At 33.7% G+C, this 18,156-nt stretch overlaps 2 protein-coding genes across 2 annotated transcripts; both read left to right on the top strand.

Moving 5' to 3' along the window:
• The first annotated feature begins 359 nt into the window (after positions 1-359).
• On the top strand, positions 360-7,771 carry Uba3 (Ubiquitin-like activating enzyme 3). Its single transcript, XM_088262654.1, has 7 exons — positions 360-556; positions 1,182-1,525; positions 2,018-2,178; positions 3,203-3,371; positions 4,572-4,815; positions 5,995-6,220; positions 7,343-7,771. The coding sequence occupies exons 1-7, from the start codon at positions 503-505 to the stop codon at positions 7,555-7,557; spliced, it is 1,413 nt and encodes a 470-aa protein (XP_088118780.1). The 5' UTR covers positions 360-502; the 3' UTR covers positions 7,558-7,771.
• A 3,398-nt stretch (positions 7,772-11,169) lies between these two features.
• On the top strand, positions 11,170-18,056 carry DCTN4-p62 (dynactin subunit 4). The gene is made up of 8 exons (XM_088262648.1): positions 11,170-11,420; positions 11,497-11,785; positions 12,542-12,696; positions 13,175-13,352; positions 14,162-14,345; positions 14,439-14,634; positions 15,058-15,194; positions 15,858-18,056. Exons 1-8 carry the CDS (start codon positions 11,292-11,294, stop codon positions 16,063-16,065), a joined length of 1,476 nt encoding a protein of 491 aa, XP_088118774.1. The 5' UTR covers positions 11,170-11,291; the 3' UTR covers positions 16,066-18,056.
• Positions 18,057-18,156: the final 100 nt, after the last annotated feature.

Raw genomic sequence — 18,156 nt, 5'->3', positions numbered from 1 at the left:
AATTGGCTGAGAAGACACTTCTTTGATTCTTCTATTATTACTCATATCCGTACCCAATGGTAAATAGGGCACTGCATCGTATAGAAAAAAAATGATGAGAAAATGATTGCTAGGCATAATATTTTTAAAGTCATCAGCCATGCGGTCTAGGTACTAGTCCAGGGTAATATTAATTAATAATTACAGTAAAAAATACTAAAAATAATTTTGATCATTCTGGAAATCGAACCCATAACGTTTCAACCACGACATAATGAAGGCAGACAAATTTAGATGACAACACTAAAACAACTGTCACTTTACAAAAGTAGGTAGGTACTTATTAAATATGATAGTAGTAAACACTGGTGAACGTTTTTGTGACAAGCCGCCTCTGACTCGAGACAACTTGAACGACTTGAACTTAACCTTAAACTTGAACGAAACCTCGTATAAATATAAAAGGAATCAAAAGCAGGTTTTAATCTTTGAGCTGGTTATAACGGTAATTGGTCTCTAATCGATGGACAACCCATCCAAAAACGATATGGATACCGAGGTTTTGACTCCAACAAACGTAAGATTTTTACAATTCCTTGTAAATAATTTACCGGTTTTAGCTATGTGTAATAAATGAAGAGGTGCATCAGTTGAAAAATCAACATCAAATTGAGGGGGTAGTATTTTTTATTATGTCAGGCGCCGTGGCGTTGTTTGGTAGACAATTGGCTTGAGTTTCTATTTTATGATATTATCTTTCTTTTGCTAGCCCACTAATGGTAAATGAACAAATAAATAAATATACATATGAAATTTGGAAAAATAAATGTTTTTTTTGCACAAGATGTCAACCAAAGTCGTAAAACAAGATAATTCGACAAATGAATGTTTATTATTTCTGTATTTGTAAATTTGTCCGCCTCCGTAGTGTAATGGTCAGCTCGCTCGGCTAAAGTGCTGGAGGTTCCGGGTTCGATTCCCAGGGGGTGGGGGGGTGAAATAAATATAAGTGATTTTTTCACTTTAATATTTATTCAACATTACCCTTCACTGATACTTGAAGCGGAGGGCTGATTACCTTTCCTTCATGTGTTAACGATCAAGATAATACTGCATTTATATGATGCAGTGCACTATTTACCATTGGGTGCAGATAAGGGTAAGAAGAAGAAGAATTTATTAATTATATTGTTTTTCTGTAGAATGTGGTGGTTCCAGACGAGGTCCAGCCTCCGGAACATTTACATAAACGATGGTTGAATATCCGCAAAGTCTTGGAAAGGTCTGGCCCATTCTGCCATCCAGATTTTGAGCCATCTGCCGACATTTTGGAATTTCTGATGTCTTCATGTAAGATATTGGTTATCGGCGCCGGGGGATTGGGCTGTGAACTTTTGAAGAACCTGGCCCTGATGGGATTCAGACAGATTCACGTCATCGATATGGACACCATTGAATTGTCCAACTTGAATCGGCAATTCTTGTTTAGGAAAAAGGACATTGGATCATCTAAAGCCGAATGTGCTGCTGCATTTATTAATGGGAGGTGTGTAAATATGTTTACTATTTGTAGTTGCTTGGGGAAAATGGGAACGGTCGAGCCAGAATAGAGAATGATAGAATGTAGTTGGTAATAAAATCAGAAGACAGGAAAATTTGGAATGAAGTGTTTCAAATACTTGAAAGTGGTCAGGTCAGAAGTCGGAATAATTGGCGAATGTGTATGAGGAGATGTAAGAATGTGAAAGAGGTAAAGATTGGTTGCCTTCGCTGTTGCGGGACCAATGGAGTGGAATGCCCTTCCTCTAGAAGTAAGAAACAGTGAGAATAAGATGATCTTAAGAAAAAAGCATTTGTTTTCTAAATCATTTCCCCAATCTCCTTTTCTCCAATCAAATCACAGTGTAGCACTCTTGAGGTGTTATTTAAAAAAAAATGCTATGTAAATTATACACAATTATTATTATTTACTATTACTTAATTTAATAAATCGGGTAATTTGCAAATTCACTCAAAATAACCAATGTTTATTTTTCAGAGTACCCGGATGCAGTGTAATTGCTCACCACTGTCCAATTCAGGATAAAGATGAGGCCTTTTATCGGCAGTTCCACGTTGTTGCATGTGGACTTGATTCTATTATTGCTCGGCGTTGGCTCAATGGAATGCTCATTTCATTATTGAATTACAATGACGATGGTAATTACGCCCTTATATCTGTTAAAAGTCACTATTTGGTGTGCTTTATGGGCAGGTGGAATCATTGGTCCATTTTTAAAAAAGAAGATGCCGGCCAGAACGTTACGGTCAATGGAAACGATACAGAGCCATGAATACTGACTTTTTCGTACCTCTGTTGAATGGCATTGATGTGATAGAGCTGTGGTTTCAATAAGATGGCGCAACATGTAGCACGGCAGGTGTCACTATCAATTTATTACGGGAAATTTGAATTTGTATACCTCTAAAAAAACACCATAAAGTTATGGTTTCATTATATTCCAGTTAACCGTTTAACTGCCAAGAGCGTCTTAAGATGCATAATTTTCTGTGATCGGAGCGCCGCTCATACAAAAATTACGTCTTAAAACGCGCCGTTTTAAATGGGCTTTTAGTAAAAAAATCAATTATTTAATTATTTAATCAATTATTATCTAATATATTGAACGCATAGTGACATCTATCGAGAATATCTTTGCATACTTAGAATTGAAACAGAATTTGTTTTTACCACTTAAAACGTAAATTAAAGTGAGCTTTGTCATCGGAACAACTAATGGCGCTCAGGGTTGTCCAATAATCTCCGAGTTGCCAACAGTGATTTTAGTGTCGATTCTGATGATTTAAATTTTTTTTAAATCAAACTGTGTGTGTGTGTATATTTTTAATATTAAACTAACATAAACAATTACTTTTGACATATAATTTAGTTTTCATATTTTCTATGACAAATTTTGTGACAACCCTGCACCGTGAACAATTAATTTTATGATAATGGATAATTGACTGAACGACTGGTGCGCTCTTCATTTATTTGGCAAGTTTTATAAATAAACGTTAATACACTTTCAATAACGATATGTTTAGAAGGTTTTATTTTTGATGTAAAATTCGTGGCGTGCTGGGTACCGCCATACATGTACCTGCCGGCAGTTAACCGGTTAAAGTCCATGTGAGCCGTTCTAATCGGATAAATGATTTTGAATATTAATATTTTTTTTAGGTACGTTAGATCAGAGCAGTGTTATACCGCTTATTGATGGCGGTACAGAGGGATTTAAAGGAAATGCCCGAGTTATACTTCCCGGAATGAGTGCTTGTATAGAATGCACCCTTGATCTGTATCCACCACAGATAACATATCCACTTTGTACTATTGCCAACACTCCCAGGTACTTAATATTTACGTATGCTCTATGTATATTAAACTTTCCCTTACTGCGCTTAAAAACTTCCACATGCAACTGTGATATGTATTTTGTACACCATATGAAAATGTGATTTAAGAAGAGAAAAATGTTAATGTTCTAAATATTGCTTTTATTGATCATAGTTGAAGTTCAAATGTAACAATTTTGTAATGTTATCTTTGGTAAGTATCTGAAAACGAGAAAAAAATGCATCGCAAGTAGCCGCAACAGCTAGCGTAGCGACACGACCGCTGGGTATGACGATCTGCACACTACTTAACTTGCTTCGACATGCGCGTATAAGCAAAGCACGGTACTCTTGCAAACACTGATAAACGTTTGTATATTGATGATTTTATCCCCGATTTTTTCACAAATCATTTATTTCCGTCGCTGCAAATGAATAACGTTATATAGGGTCCGCCAAATAACTTTTTTTTTTTGAAAAAAGGGCGCAAAACATCGAGTGTAGCTTCGGCTGTGTGGCACGTAGCGCCGTCCTGTTGAAACCAAATGTTGCCAATATCCTCCTCTTCAATTTTTGTGAGCAAAAATCCGTTCAAATTGTTGAGAACGACGGTGAATTGATGTTGATGGCGCTTCACGCACACTTTCTGCCACAACATCGATATTCTCGGGTGTACGCACTGTTTTTGGCTTTTCACGCTTTGGTTTATCGATGAGGATGCCAGTTTCTTTCACTTTTTTCACAAGATAACGAACATACGGAGCTGACGGTGCTTCTCTTCTTCCAAAAACCGTACGCAATTTTCGCACACATTCTGCAACATTACCATGATTTTCAAAGTAATGTCGCAATATTTCCCAGCGTTGTTCAAGCGTATACACATAACCATATTCGCTCAGCGGAAGGATAAAACTAATTATCTGTCAAATCAGACATGAGCTAAGTGTTACCATTCACGAAATAAGCACTAGTTGAAAAAAAAAACTTTAGATGGCGGACCCTTTAGTATAATATTTTTATGTAATACGTTATATTACAGAGGAATGCAAAAATTCTGAGCCTGTATCTATCATATTTTATAATGATATTCTCATTTCTTAGGTAGAGTTGTAGTAAATACATATCACCGGAAAAGGTTAAATCAACCATTGTGGATCTAGTAAGCTATTCAAGCACCAACATGATATTATTAATATTTGACTTACTTCCAACAGATTACCAGAACACTGTATCGAATATGTAAAGGTAATTCAATGGCCTAAAGAGAATCCCTGGGGCGCCGCAATAGATGGAGACGATCCGCAGCATGTGAACTGGATTTATGAAAAGTCTCAAGACCGAGCGAGTCAGTTCAATATTCACGGTCTGACGTATCGCCTGACCCAAGGCGTTGTCAAGAATATCATTCCAGCGGTTGCCAGCACTAACGCTGTTATCGCCGCTACTTGCACTACCGAGGTAAGAAAGGATCTCCATACTTTTTGCTCTGAAAATTTTGGAACAGTTTCTTTCTGCTTAATGTCATACATTTGGTATAATTATATAGTCAGTCCTCCTTTAATGACCGCAGTAAAAGAAGGAAACGAAAATCTTTTCTCAATATCTGATATTTATTTATTGGGAAAAAAGTGGAATATACAAAATATCTTGCGGGGATTATGATAAAAAAAAAAGAAAGTAATAAGTATAAATTTAAAAAAAAATTAAAGGACATCTTAACGCTCTTGTTAGTAATTATCTTTCCGAATTTGCAAATCACATAATGGATACAAATCATTCATATAAACTCGAATTATTACACCCAGTATGATATAAAGGCTTATAATGAACAACTTTGAAAATGTATAAATCCAAAAAAAAGTTTAATTTTATTAGTAATCTAAAAAACAATATATTATTTCAAAATTCCTCACCCTTGCTTTCCGTGTTCAAAACTCCACCTTCTAACTCACCCCCCACCCTCATTAATTATTATCCCACCCACCTCTTATCAGTACAGATAATTATTTATCCTTAACCTTTTAACCGCGTTCACTTTGTTCCTGAGAGACGCCCGTGCGCGGCGGTATTTCGCAGTTTTTAAATGATTACTTTTATCATGTATTTAGTTAAGAAACGATTTATTTTCTTAAACAAAAACGTACAATGGGATTCATTGTGCCTTTTTGGTACTCTATAATACACTCGTGTCACATTATTCTTGAAATATATCGTAATATAAACAAATAAGATCGTAACATAAATAAATCAAAGCACGCATCGTGTGTCACTCTTACCCACTGGCGATGCGTAGCGTCGAGAGTGAGACAGATATAGGGTATGATTATGGCGCGAACTTATTACCGACCGCAAGAAAAATCAGGGATCTGTTCTTTTATTTATCCTTGTGATGTTACAAATTATTAGTCAGATATTTCAACAGATGTCATAAGGCCAAGGATTGACGTATTATTTTATCCAAAGTTCCACACCATGAAAAAATCCCTCTAAGTTGAACTGAGGTTCGAAACTTATAGCAATGTAAAAACACAAACACTTATGTCAGCCGCGTATGGGGCATGTTTTGTTAAAACACATACGGTTATGCGAGCCGCGTGGATCCGGTTAACAATGATTTTTTTCACATTCATATTGCAGATCTTCAAGCTGGCCACTTCATGCTGCATAAATCTCAACAACTACATGGTTTTTAATGATGTTGATGGAATATATACTTATACATATGAGGCCGAAAAGAAGAGTGACTGTCTTGCTTGCAGCATGGTACCAAAAATCATCAATTTGGAAGACCCTCGCAAAACCAAGTTGAAAGATTTCTTGGAAATGCTGTGTGATGGTCATGAATATCAAATGAAAAGTCCTGGTTAGTAAATTATCTTCTTATGGCCCCTAACCCCAACCGAGCAATGCGTAACGCTCAATCTATATTATATGAAGGCAGGGTGATCAGTCCTGTGCTTTTGATTCATGGATATATGAGTGGAATATATTTGATGGGATGCAAATGACAAGAGATCTGGGTGAAGGACATTACTGCTATATGCAATGGAAATAGAGGAGGAACAGTAGGCACTATAGGAGAGGAAAAGGAGTATGTATATGTAGTAGCAATGGCTTGGGTACTCAGAGTTACATACACCTACTAGCTTGTGTAACTGCCAATATATATAAGTCCCTCGAGGATGGACTAAATTATAGTATGTATAATATAATAGTCAAAATTAAAAAGAAAATATGTTTTTAATTTTTTATTAATGGCCTTAGCCAGTTTGTACAAAATATATTATGTACTTTAAATATACAGTATATCTTATTTAGTTAGAATACTTAATTTATATGATTAAACAAAGTTAAAGTAGTAATAATACACACAGTAAATCTATGGAATATAATGTTAAAACTGTGAATCATTATAAATAATTTTGACTGAAAACAGTAAGTACATATCAGAAAAGATCGGAATAATGTTCAACCAATTCTTATAACGGTAATGTCAAATTACAGTGTTGTTTTGTATCATTAACATTAAAATTGTAATGTGGCTATTTCGTGCTAGTACTTAGCCGGTGATGTAATTGTTAATTTGAGTATTGTGTTTAAAATTAAGGATTTATATTCTCAACATTTAGGTGTTGCCATTAGAACTACACTAGTACCCTTAGTTACGTTTCGGTTTTCAACTGAACTTTTTGGGTTGGGAGTCTGCAGTTGAGATTGTATTCATTTTTGGGTTACATTTTTTTAGCTTAAGTTAATGTCAAATTGTCAAACATATCAGAAGCTAGAAATATGTAATACACAACCAGATTTGTGCGCCTGATTAGTGTGATGACTTCTTTACAAGAAATCGTTACTTAATTTAGTTTTTGGATTTAATCGCCATCACTATTTGCATCTCTTTTTTTAATAGACTTTAACTTTAACTTTAACTTTAACTGCAAATTTACTGCTTCAAACATAAAATATCATGTCTCACTATTTTTAGGTCTCACTACATCTATTAATGGGAAAAACAAAACGCTCTACATGTCAACAGTTTCAAGTATTGAAGAACGCACTAGAGATAACTTGAACAAGACGATGTTTGAACTTGGCGTTTTGAATGATGCGGAAATATTAGTTGCTGATGTCACAACTCCCAACACTCTTACCTTTAAAATTAAATATACTAATATAGAAAATGAAATTGAAATGATGTAGTAATATGAAAATATTTCAATACTCAATTCACCAACACAGGTTTATTCCAGTGTTACAATTTATTTAACATCAGGTTTCTAGTCCCTAATAGATGATTGAGTATAATTATTCCAAGGCAGTTTAATCTTTGTCAAAATGTCTTTTATTTATTCTGAATTTGTCTAGACAATTTATACTTATGTAAGAATACTGTAATAAATTTTTGTAATGCATTTTACTGTTTTTTATTTTTATGTACGAGTATTCATAATGAAGGTTTTAGTTACATAAATCGTTATTATATAGACGACCGAGTTATATTATCCTGCAATGCTGTGAGTGTGTAAGGATCAAGAAGTATTTTGATGGGCGTGACTCCAATGTCCAAAATATTAAGATTTTTTTGTCATAGTATTTAGTTCTTGTATTCTGTAAAACTGAAATGCGGTGATCCAGATTTCCACTCTCCTTTGTTGATCCTCAAACCTGAAAATATGATGTGCAGAGAAATTTTTAAATTTAGTGCCCTATCAGGCTGCAATTTACGATTCGACCGAATTTCATGCTTATGGATGAAGAATGTTTATCGGTTTATGTTTTTGAACGCAGACTAATACTATTCCATAGATAATTACGTAAAATATGAAGTGCGTTCAAATGCATACGACCGATAAAATAATTTTTCAATTTCAAAAGAAAACCAAATTATAAATAATGAGTAGTGTAAGTATAATTTTTCGAGGATTTTTTTGTTAATTTTTTGTGATATTATTGTTAATTCATTATCAATCGAAAATTTCAAGTGAGAATTTTTATTTTATCATGTTTCTTACGAAAATTTTTCATAGAAATCAATACAAATTATGTTTGTACTACAAAATCTTTTTTACCCCTTATTCATACCCAGTCATGTAAAAGACACTACAAAGGCACAATGCAGTTTAAGGTAAAGTGATCAGTCCTGTGCCCTAAATTGTTAGATAAAATAATGAAATAAATATGAAGAATTGCAGTGATATAAGTGATAGAGCTCAGGGTGAAGGAAAAAGAAATAAAGGAAAAAATTCGTTAAAAAATAAAGAGCAATCCTCCCAAACATTTGTATTCATGGTGGCGACTGATATGGTCGTAAACCACCAATAACATGTTTTGTGACCATATTAGCGGTAACTGAGACCAGAAATGTGACATGAGATATCAAAACTATTTGAAGTTAAATTACCATGGTAATGAAACATGTAATGCACATATGTTTGACCTTTGAGTAAAAAAATGTAACCAACTGATATTCTGCTATTTTGTAGTTGATAAAAATCTGCCACCAAAAGAAAAAAAAAAAAACCATTTAATGTTCTTGTAGATTCATGTCGGAAACGCTCTCGTCAATCTGGCAACGTAGCTACTGATAAGGGTTGTCTTGGCCGGCTAACGGTAAAATTGCACAATAGACTTGGCCGGCGACGGACGTAACGGGAAAAGGAGAACAAAGGAGGTTTCGTCCCGGAAACTGACCTAACGGGAAATAAAACGACCGTCGCTCGGGATACAAGGCCAAATGTCACTACCTGCACGGCTAACCTTCAGCCGTTTTCACACCCTAGAGATTTTAACGCAATCGTAAATAATTATCGTAAAATTATTCGGTAGGCTACGTACAGATTCCAGACTACTAATACCATCTAGCGTTAGTAAGTATCAACAATTACCATTTTGTAGGGGATAGGTGCGTTTCCCAGGTAAAACTGGGAAACTAATAAAGCTTTGCCAATAATTTAACAGAAATCGCTAAAAGAAAAAAAATACTATTTTATAGAATTAATGAGATTAATTAGTTTTCTTAGTCTTTAAAGGCGTTTTTTTTTTTAAATAAAATTATCATTACTACATGCAATCCTCATATTACCAATAGCTACAGAATCCTATTAAATATTAATTATGTATTATTAGCAATTGATATATCTGCATATTAAAATAGATCAGGAATAAATAAACATCTCAGGCAATTAATTAATAAACAATGGTTAATGTACCTTTATATATATATATATGTTTAGTTAAATATATATATATATATATATATATATATATATATATATATATATATATATATATATATATATATATATATATATATATATATATATATATACTTGTAAATATTATTATAAGTATGTAATAAGTTAGATATGTAATATACATAATATCCTAGTTAATTGTAATCCTAGTAATTAATTATCATTTAAGATGTCAATCACCACTGTGTGAGATGTATGTAAATTTTGAAGGAAAGGACAATATTTTATAATTTTAATTCTACTATACCTAATGTTATCATTGTAATCCTATTAAATGTAACTAGTTAATAAATTGCCACTAAATTACTAATTAAGTATTCATTATTAATCATAATTAATCAATTATTATTATTTTCTTAATTTTATTATAAATATGTAATCTTAACTAATTATTAGATAGCTTTTATTAATAAAGTGTGTATTAATTATATGTAATTAATCTTAGTTACTTTAATTATATTATTAATTTAATCATAACTTTTAAATAGGCTAGGGAAATAATGGTATCAATTTTGAAGGGAAGGAAGTTTTTTTTTATATAAAGGAATAATTAATTATTAATAATTATACTGAATGGTAGATAGTAGTAATCATGGTAGAAATGCAACATTGCAAAACTGAATGAAGGGAACTGACCAATAGGAGAGCACACCCCCACCTAAGGCCTAGGAAAGGGGATGAATAAAAAGGCTGCACACACAGTCACAGCTCTCTCTGCTCTCTGTTAGCTCTCTGCTCTCTGTTAGCTTCTCTCAAGCTGGTTGGTGAACCAACACGACTCACAAGTATCTTGACACGAGTCGCCTCTTATGGACTGACTTACGTTCAACGGTAACTTCACCTCAGTGCCTACGTCCTAGACCCGTCTGCATCTTTGCTGCCAGCCGCCCTTGCATCCTAACGGTCGAACGGAACATGGAAAGACTGGACTGTGACATCTTTACGAAGACGGACAATTGCTGCCAGCGGCCCTCCAGATAACCCTTCGCCACCGCCTACCCGAAGCAGCTGCCAGAATCCAGTCCCGCACCATCATCACCGACGACCAGTATGATTACCACACTGCCAATTTTATTACTTACCTTCATAGAGTTTAATATTTTAATTTTCCGCCTTCCCTAGAGTCATAGCATAAGTAAGCTAGATTAAGTAAATCTTAGGTTAAGTTGTAACCTTTTTTTTTATTACAAATGTAAAACCATTTATTATTTTTTTCTCTTCCCCATCCTCTCTATCATCTCACCACTTGCTCACTTATAACTTAATCAGCCTTTAACGCTTTTGATCACCTTAACCTGTCGATTACCGTTCGGTAATCGCATAATTCCTTGATCGAGAATTTAAGGGGGTGATACAACACCACTTTTGTAAATCTACATTCATATTTAATTTATTTATTTTAACTTCATGTACAGAAAATAAATAAGTACATTGGCAGGCTTATTGCCAAAAAGCAATATCTTCCAACCAACCATATTTCAATCGACAATGTTATTTCACTCAGCGATATTGATTTTTAGAACGCACACATCCGATGAAATGTTAGTCTATGACTCAAATTGTACTGTCATCAACTGTCAAAGTCGGGAATATATTTTTGGGGTGTCTGAAATTGGGTTATAATTATAAAATTAGTTAGGCTGTGGTTATAATTGCTGGATTATAAAGAAAAATTCAAAAATGGCGTATTTAATACAATCTGACTACGTCCAATATGCTTGTACTTGTGGAAAACTTAAGCCAATAACGAATATCTACTTTTGTAGACATTGCTTGAAAGTTCGTTGCGGGTTTTGTATCTGTCATGAGGTTTGTAAATGATTTATACTTCTATTTATACAGAAGATGATTTGCTTGCTGATTCTAAAATATTTTTTTTCATCAGGTGGATTCTTTGTATTGCGCGAATTGTTTAGAAAATATGCCGTCTTCAGAGGCCAGACTGAAAAAGAACAGATGTGGAAGTTGTTTTGACTGCCCTAGTTGTTTTCATACCCTCTCTACTAGGGCTACGGGTGTAATGCAAGCCAAAAACTCTCAATCTACTGATGCCGAGGCAGCTAAACCGGCAGATCCCAAAGTCGATCCCAAAATGCCTAAGAAAATGTATTATTTGTCTTGCTTCAATTGTCGTTGGACTTCGCGTGATATTGGTATACCAGACCAACCCGTCGGTAAGTATTTACATGTCCATTATATAACCATTTTGTATATGATAATAGAAAGGTTTAGATTTAAATGCATTAGAAACTAAAAAATATATCTACAAAATTAATTTTTAATATATTGGAATGCGATCCCAGAGTATGTCAATGTGATCAAATCGTATAATAAGTATGTTTTTATAACCGCGCGATTTCATACATAGCCTAGGGTCGCCATAACGTGGATACGGAGCGATAAAGTAGGTACCTACCTATTAAAACTTAGTTTGGATTTTTGAAACTTGCGTGCCTTTATACGCTTTAAGAGTTAAATATTTAATTTACGAATGCAAATTCACAAGCTTTTACAACATTTTACATATCCCTTTGGTGATCAATGCCCTGGTAATATTATAGGTCGAAAATTGGAGTTTTGTTTGAAATAATTTTCGCGCATGTGCAATGTTGTTTAATGTCTTCCAAGGCGGTACACTTCCGTGGTTAACATAACAACGGGTGGTTAAAGAATAAATATATATGAAAATACACAGGATCCCAGTCCAGGTGATCCATCCAGGGCTCTATTGTGTACTTCCAGTTAAGCTTTTGCCATTAGGCTTTTATTTGCTATAACTGATTTCAGTGCACCATTCACTCTGTTCCCAATATTCACTCTCCTTTCAATATCTTAATAATTCTTTCCATCTCTAGAAAACATGCTTCATACTATAATATGCTGAAAGAAGTAATATTATTATATAAATGAATTAATTAATGAACTTACAGCGACTGGCGGATGGCCGGAGCACACGAGTCTGTACTCGCAACGTATTTCAGTCCTGCAGGATCACTACAAGACTCTAGCTCTCCAGGAAAAACAAAACAAACTGGAAAAGGAGCGCAAGAAGTTTGTGATGAGCGGGAAATATATGACACTAACGGTAAGAAAAGATTGTTTTATCAACATTTCATAGTGGAATTTTGTTGATATGAAAGGTTATTTATGTTGCACAACCTTGGCTACAATCCAATTATTATTAATCCTTTGTAATATTTTGCCCACCTCCGTAGCACGCTCGGCTACCGTTCTGGAGGTTCCGGGTTCGATTCCCAGGGGGGCGTGAAATAAATATTAGTGATTTTTTTACTCTAATATTTATTCAATATTACCTTGGACTGCTACCTGAAACGGAGGGCTGATCACCTTTCCTTTATGTTTTAATGATCAAGATAACACTGCATTCATGATGCAACGCCCTATGCACCATTCGGGTGCGGATAAGAGTTTGAAGAAAATGTAATATTCACAATTTTTTAACATGATGTTATTTACGGAAATTGTAATATGGAGATTTTACTGCATTTATACCAATTGCTCTTTTTCGAGGCTGAAATAAATCATTTGGTGACATATTTCAGGATAAGATAGGTTTGACAAGTGCGATGGCTCGTGCTAGAGCGAGCGGGGCTAGTTCTCTCGGAATGACAGGAATAGGAAGTTCTGAAGGAACAGTCTTCGCTTCCCCTTCTATACCCACTGCGGAACCCAACGATCTACCTAGCGATATCTTCACCAAAGAGGTCAACCTCAAATATGGTAAGTTGAAATGAAGGAAATGCTCAGCAATAGTTTGCATCTAAGTTTTAACTGCTTAAGGACTACTTCCCAGCAGAGGCGTGCATTCTATATAGGCAGAAAAGCAGTGCCTACCCTGGATTACTCATGTTCCATATAGAAACACGACCAGTGCCTAATATGTCTTATTAAGTATTGCCTAACGTATCTTACCACCCAAATCTACTGCCTACCCTAAAAATCCATTGATATTGTCAAATACCATTCCTGAATATAGTCAGGTGAAAATAAATACAATTTATGGTATGTGGAAGCGGAGGAAGTGACGAGAGGGGGGGAAAAATACTGCAGAGTCTCAGTACTACTACGAGCCCTGTAATGTGTGCCTTTCTGCTGCTCCATGCTTCAGAATTTACCAAATCAAAGGACAATTTTAACGGGGCTACTTGAACTTTGATGTGTTACTTGAGCCCAGTACAAAAAAAATGAAATCTGTATTTGGTCTACAATAATGAATGTATCGTGACAATAAGTGTCACCTGTCAGGGAAACAATGAATCATGTCGATGCGTTCATTATTGTAGACCAAATACAGATCTTAAATTTTTTTTTTGTACTGGACTCAAGTAACACATCAATGTTCAAGTAGCCCCGTTCTACGGTACCTAATATTAAAAAGTTTTTATTTAGGGTAAATATTTCAGTAAATAAAATTCATTCATAATGTTTTTTTCCCATTTTTTAATGATTACTGAAGGGGCTATTGGTGTTTTTTCTATTTGTCAGATGTATTATAAGAGTTTTTATAATACAAAATGCTATATTTTCAGTGACAAATATAGAACAGCGTTTGGCCCAGCCTGAATTCCAACCGGTCACTGTTGAGAACCTTTACCCTTCTGCGAAGCAATTGTTTATAAAGAGATCTCAGAGATGTCGGCAATGCGATCACAATGTCACCAAACCAGAGTACAATCCTGGATCCATCAAATTTAAGATTCAACTTTGTGCATAGTGAGTTTAATTGTTGATTGTTGTTCTTGAAAAAAAATTGTTTGCACAAATACATTCATAGACTGAATCCTTTTTGCTGTTTTCTGCTTTTAGCTATCATATTCCCGAAGTTAGAATAATATCTTGCGAGCCTCTCCAACCCGGAAAGCCGAGTCAGTTAATTCTGAAACTCTCGAACCCGACTGGCCATGATACTACTATCCAGCTACTTCCAATATCTGAGGTTCAAGAAACGGAACAGGATGCACCACCTGAAGTGGCTGATGAAGGAAAAACCAAGTTCCAAGAGGTATCACTATCAAATTATTATATACCTGATTCTACATTTTGTATCATGCCATTTTAATTGACTCAGTCAAGGGTGTTCAATCAATTGGCGATGTGGTAAATATGTATTCTGCGCACATGGAGCTTCAAATTAATGTTTTAAAAACTCATGTGTTGTAAAACAAACTCTTACTTAGATGTCTAGCAACCCTTGGCGTTGAGTAACCATCTCATACGGAGGGTCGAGAGTTTCAAGTACTTGGGAGTGTACATAACAGAATTTGCTATTTGGCAACCTTCATAAAGACTGGGAGTGCGTTTAGGGCTTGCAGGCACTATATTCAATAGTATGAAGGCTGTCTGAAAATTGTATTCGTAATCAGTGAAGACCAAACAATGGTTTCAAATATAAAGATTAATGATTTAATGGGATTATTGATTACAGATTGACTATCAGTATGCTAAAACAAGTACGGCTTGTAACGCGAAACTAGTGCCACCCTCAGACGAACTTCGATTACCGCAAAGAGATGATGCGTCCGAATATGTCGACGATACTCAAAACTATAATGACGATCCCAAGTAAGTCTGAATGGTATTTAAGTTTGTTTTATACTACAGATTTTTTTCATGATGCAAATACCTAAGCATTAGTCGCTATGAAATGAGAAAACTTCATACAATAATACATAAGTATAAAGTGAAAAAATATTTTACTTGTAGGAACTTTATTTAAAATAAACATTTATTTTTGTTTGGTTATATTAGGTAAATGACATGTATATCATTGATGGGATTTTTGTAAATTGATGTGAGATGGATGCCATGTTTTGGAACTGTAGTTTTTTTGACCTTAAAAAAATTGTTTCTTGTGAAATTTCTAATACCATTTGGTAAAGTATTGTCATCACTGAAAAGTGGCACACTGCATATAAAAATATTTCAACCCCCGGGCAGTATGGGCAATCCTTATCACCCAAACAAAATTAGTTCCAGAGGAGGTCTTGCGTTTGTGGTTATATTACGAGTGATGTCAAATTGATTAAGTACAGTTTAGTACCTGATAAATTAGCAAAACTTACTTGCTGAGAGGTTAAATCATTGATTTTTCAGTTTTTTTTGCTTCCATGCTTGGACGTTATCACCCTTGGAAGCTTTCTCAAAAATGAACTTCACACTTACAAAAGCTATGTACCACTTATTGATATTTTACACACTCTTACCATTTTCGTTTTTTATCATTAGGGTGATTCATTGGAGAAAGTCCAACAAGGTGGCAGTAAAGATGGAGGTCGTTCCGGAAGAATCCTTGAAGCTGGAAGATGAAGTTGTGGCCGGTTTCACTTTGTCGTACACATACACCAACACCGTGGCCAGCACCCCTCGCCCTCCATCTACCCACACCATTAAAGTCTCACTTTACTTACATTTAGGGAAGGTCTCAAAAATATAATGAGTTTATATAAACTATGGTACATCTATCTGAATCTTCTTGTGAAATATTTTGTCTTTGCAAATTTGTGAAGCTGAGTGGATTTTTCTAAAATAATGCGATGGAAACTTCTCCCCAATGTCTATTGTTCACATGATTCAAAGTAAAAAGGTTTATTACAGTCTGCATTTGGCATTTAATAAACATATTAAAAATTACTGTCATACAAGGTTTTTGTTAAAACCATTTATGGAGATTACTAAATAAATACTAAAATGATAGTTAAGTTTGTTCATAATAAAAACTCATGTTTTTATATTATTTTGTTCATTTGAGGATTTATAATGTTTCATCACTCTCGTAAATAATGTTGACAATGTGAAAGCCAAATGTATAAACAATGTGGTGTGGAGGATCAAATCCTAACATGTATCTTTCTTTTGCACCATTGTGGCTTCTATAGATTATCTACTAAACTGGCAAAGTGCATAGGGTATAGAATGATTTATATAATAGTTTTACAAAAAATAATAATTTATTTCAATATATTTGTGTGTGTAAGCTTTTTGCTAAATTATTACATATAAAAATATGAAACATTGTTGGCTATGTTAGTATATAACCTGGGTCCAAAATTGGCATTATTTTGAAAATTCAAAAAAATGTGAGACTTGCTAGATTTTTTACACATCCATATGATACAATTAGTTGGATTTGATAGAAAATTAATGGCAATGTATGATAGTGCAATGAAAATTAATGGCAATGTAGATAACCTAATAGGTGAGGAAATATTTCTTTTCTCCAAAAGAGTAACTAAGAGTTTGTATTGTCAAGACTGTGAACAGAACCGAATATTTTTTAAAAATTATGAAAATAAATTCATAAGTCACAAAAATTAGTTGGAAAAGTACTGATGAGATTTTTTGTTACATTAATACACATATTGTAGGCTTGTTCTAATTGGCCAACTCCATTTGGGCTTACTTATTAGAGGGAAAAAACAATTTAATAATAGATAACAATTTATCAATGGGCTACTTTACAATATCAAATTAAATATACTTATACAAAATGAATTTCCTTAAAATAAAAATCACATCAATATTTACATTTTGCTTATTGAAATAAAGATTGTATTGAGTTTGTAACATATGGCATGGAAAATATTAATAGTTTATTTCTTTATATCTTCATTATTTCTTTAAATATTTCAGAAAGAATAGTACCTATTGCCATGTGATTTTTAAAAATATTTATTTATTAGGGAATTTAAAAAAAAATAGGTAATTGTTTGTTATAGAATATATCAATTTGTGATTTTTGAAGAACGTTAAATTTTGTTTAATATTCTGGTTAAATAATGTTTTCCTCTCTTCTAATGACACTTAGCACTCCTATGTGGAGTGTAGCTCGACATTGTATTTATTACGCTATTAACATAAATAAAAAATGAACTTTTTACAATTTTCCAATACAGAACTAATGTAAGATCCTTTTTAAAAATGAATTAAACGATTGATTTATAAAATAGTAATTAAAAATAATAAGAAGTGCTAATGGTTAAGTGAGCCCAGGTGAAGATGGACACTTAAATAATTAATCTGATATTTATTTTAAGCTATAATTTACTTAGTTTGATTATCTCACTAGCTTTAGTTAATTTTAATTTGTCGATTGCTATTAATCATAAGCTTTACTTAACATATCTACTTATTGTACGTGTTTCGGAATAAGCTGTGCGACTTATTTTTATATTCTACTAATATGTAATATGTACATACGTAGTTTTAATTCTTAGTGTGTACATGTCTACATGCTGACTTAAATTTACTGTGTATGTACATAATATACAAATTGAATACTATTTTATTTGATAAGATGCTTATTTTATTTTTTCACATCATTTGGTACCCATTTACATTTGAACAGAGATGATGCCCTAATCATATGAATCACCACTTACATAAATGTATGGACTTGAGCAATTCAGCCATTTTTTTAGCGAATATGTTATGCTTATTATATTCATTAAATAAACTAATACAAATGTATAATGAATTGGATTTTTATTTATTCATGATAAACCAAATATTACTTGATAACACTGAC

Source organism: Brachycentrus maculatus, unplaced genomic scaffold (assembly GCF_059751285.1).
Source record: "Brachycentrus maculatus isolate JH-2025_06_01 unplaced genomic scaffold, ASM5975128v1 h1tg000186l, whole genome shotgun sequence".
Lineage (NCBI taxonomy): Eukaryota > Metazoa > Arthropoda > Insecta > Trichoptera > Brachycentridae > Brachycentrus > Brachycentrus maculatus.
This window is presented reverse-complemented; position numbering and strand designations above follow the sequence as displayed.

Bases quoted from the DNA above. Each gene is read 5' to 3' on its own strand.
- Uba3 (XM_088262654.1), top strand. From the start codon at position 503: ATGGACAACCCATCCAAAAACGATATGGATACCGAGGTTTTGACTCCA. The intron at 1,526-2,017 runs GTGTGTAAATAT...TTTATTTTTCAG, and splicing joins GCTGCATTTATTAATGGGAG to AGTACCCGGATGCAGTGTAA. The intron at 6,221-7,342 runs GTTAGTAAATTA...CACTATTTTTAG, and splicing joins ATATCAAATGAAAAGTCCTG to GTCTCACTACATCTATTAAT.
- DCTN4-p62 (XM_088262648.1), top strand. From the start codon at position 11,292: ATGGCGTATTTAATACAATCTGACTACGTCCAATATGCTTGTACTTGT. The intron at 11,421-11,496 runs GTTTGTAAATGA...TTTTTTCATCAG, and splicing joins GGTTTTGTATCTGTCATGAG to GTGGATTCTTTGTATTGCGC. The intron at 14,346-14,438 runs GTGAGTTTAATT...TTCTGCTTTTAG, and splicing joins AAGATTCAACTTTGTGCATA to CTATCATATTCCCGAAGTTA.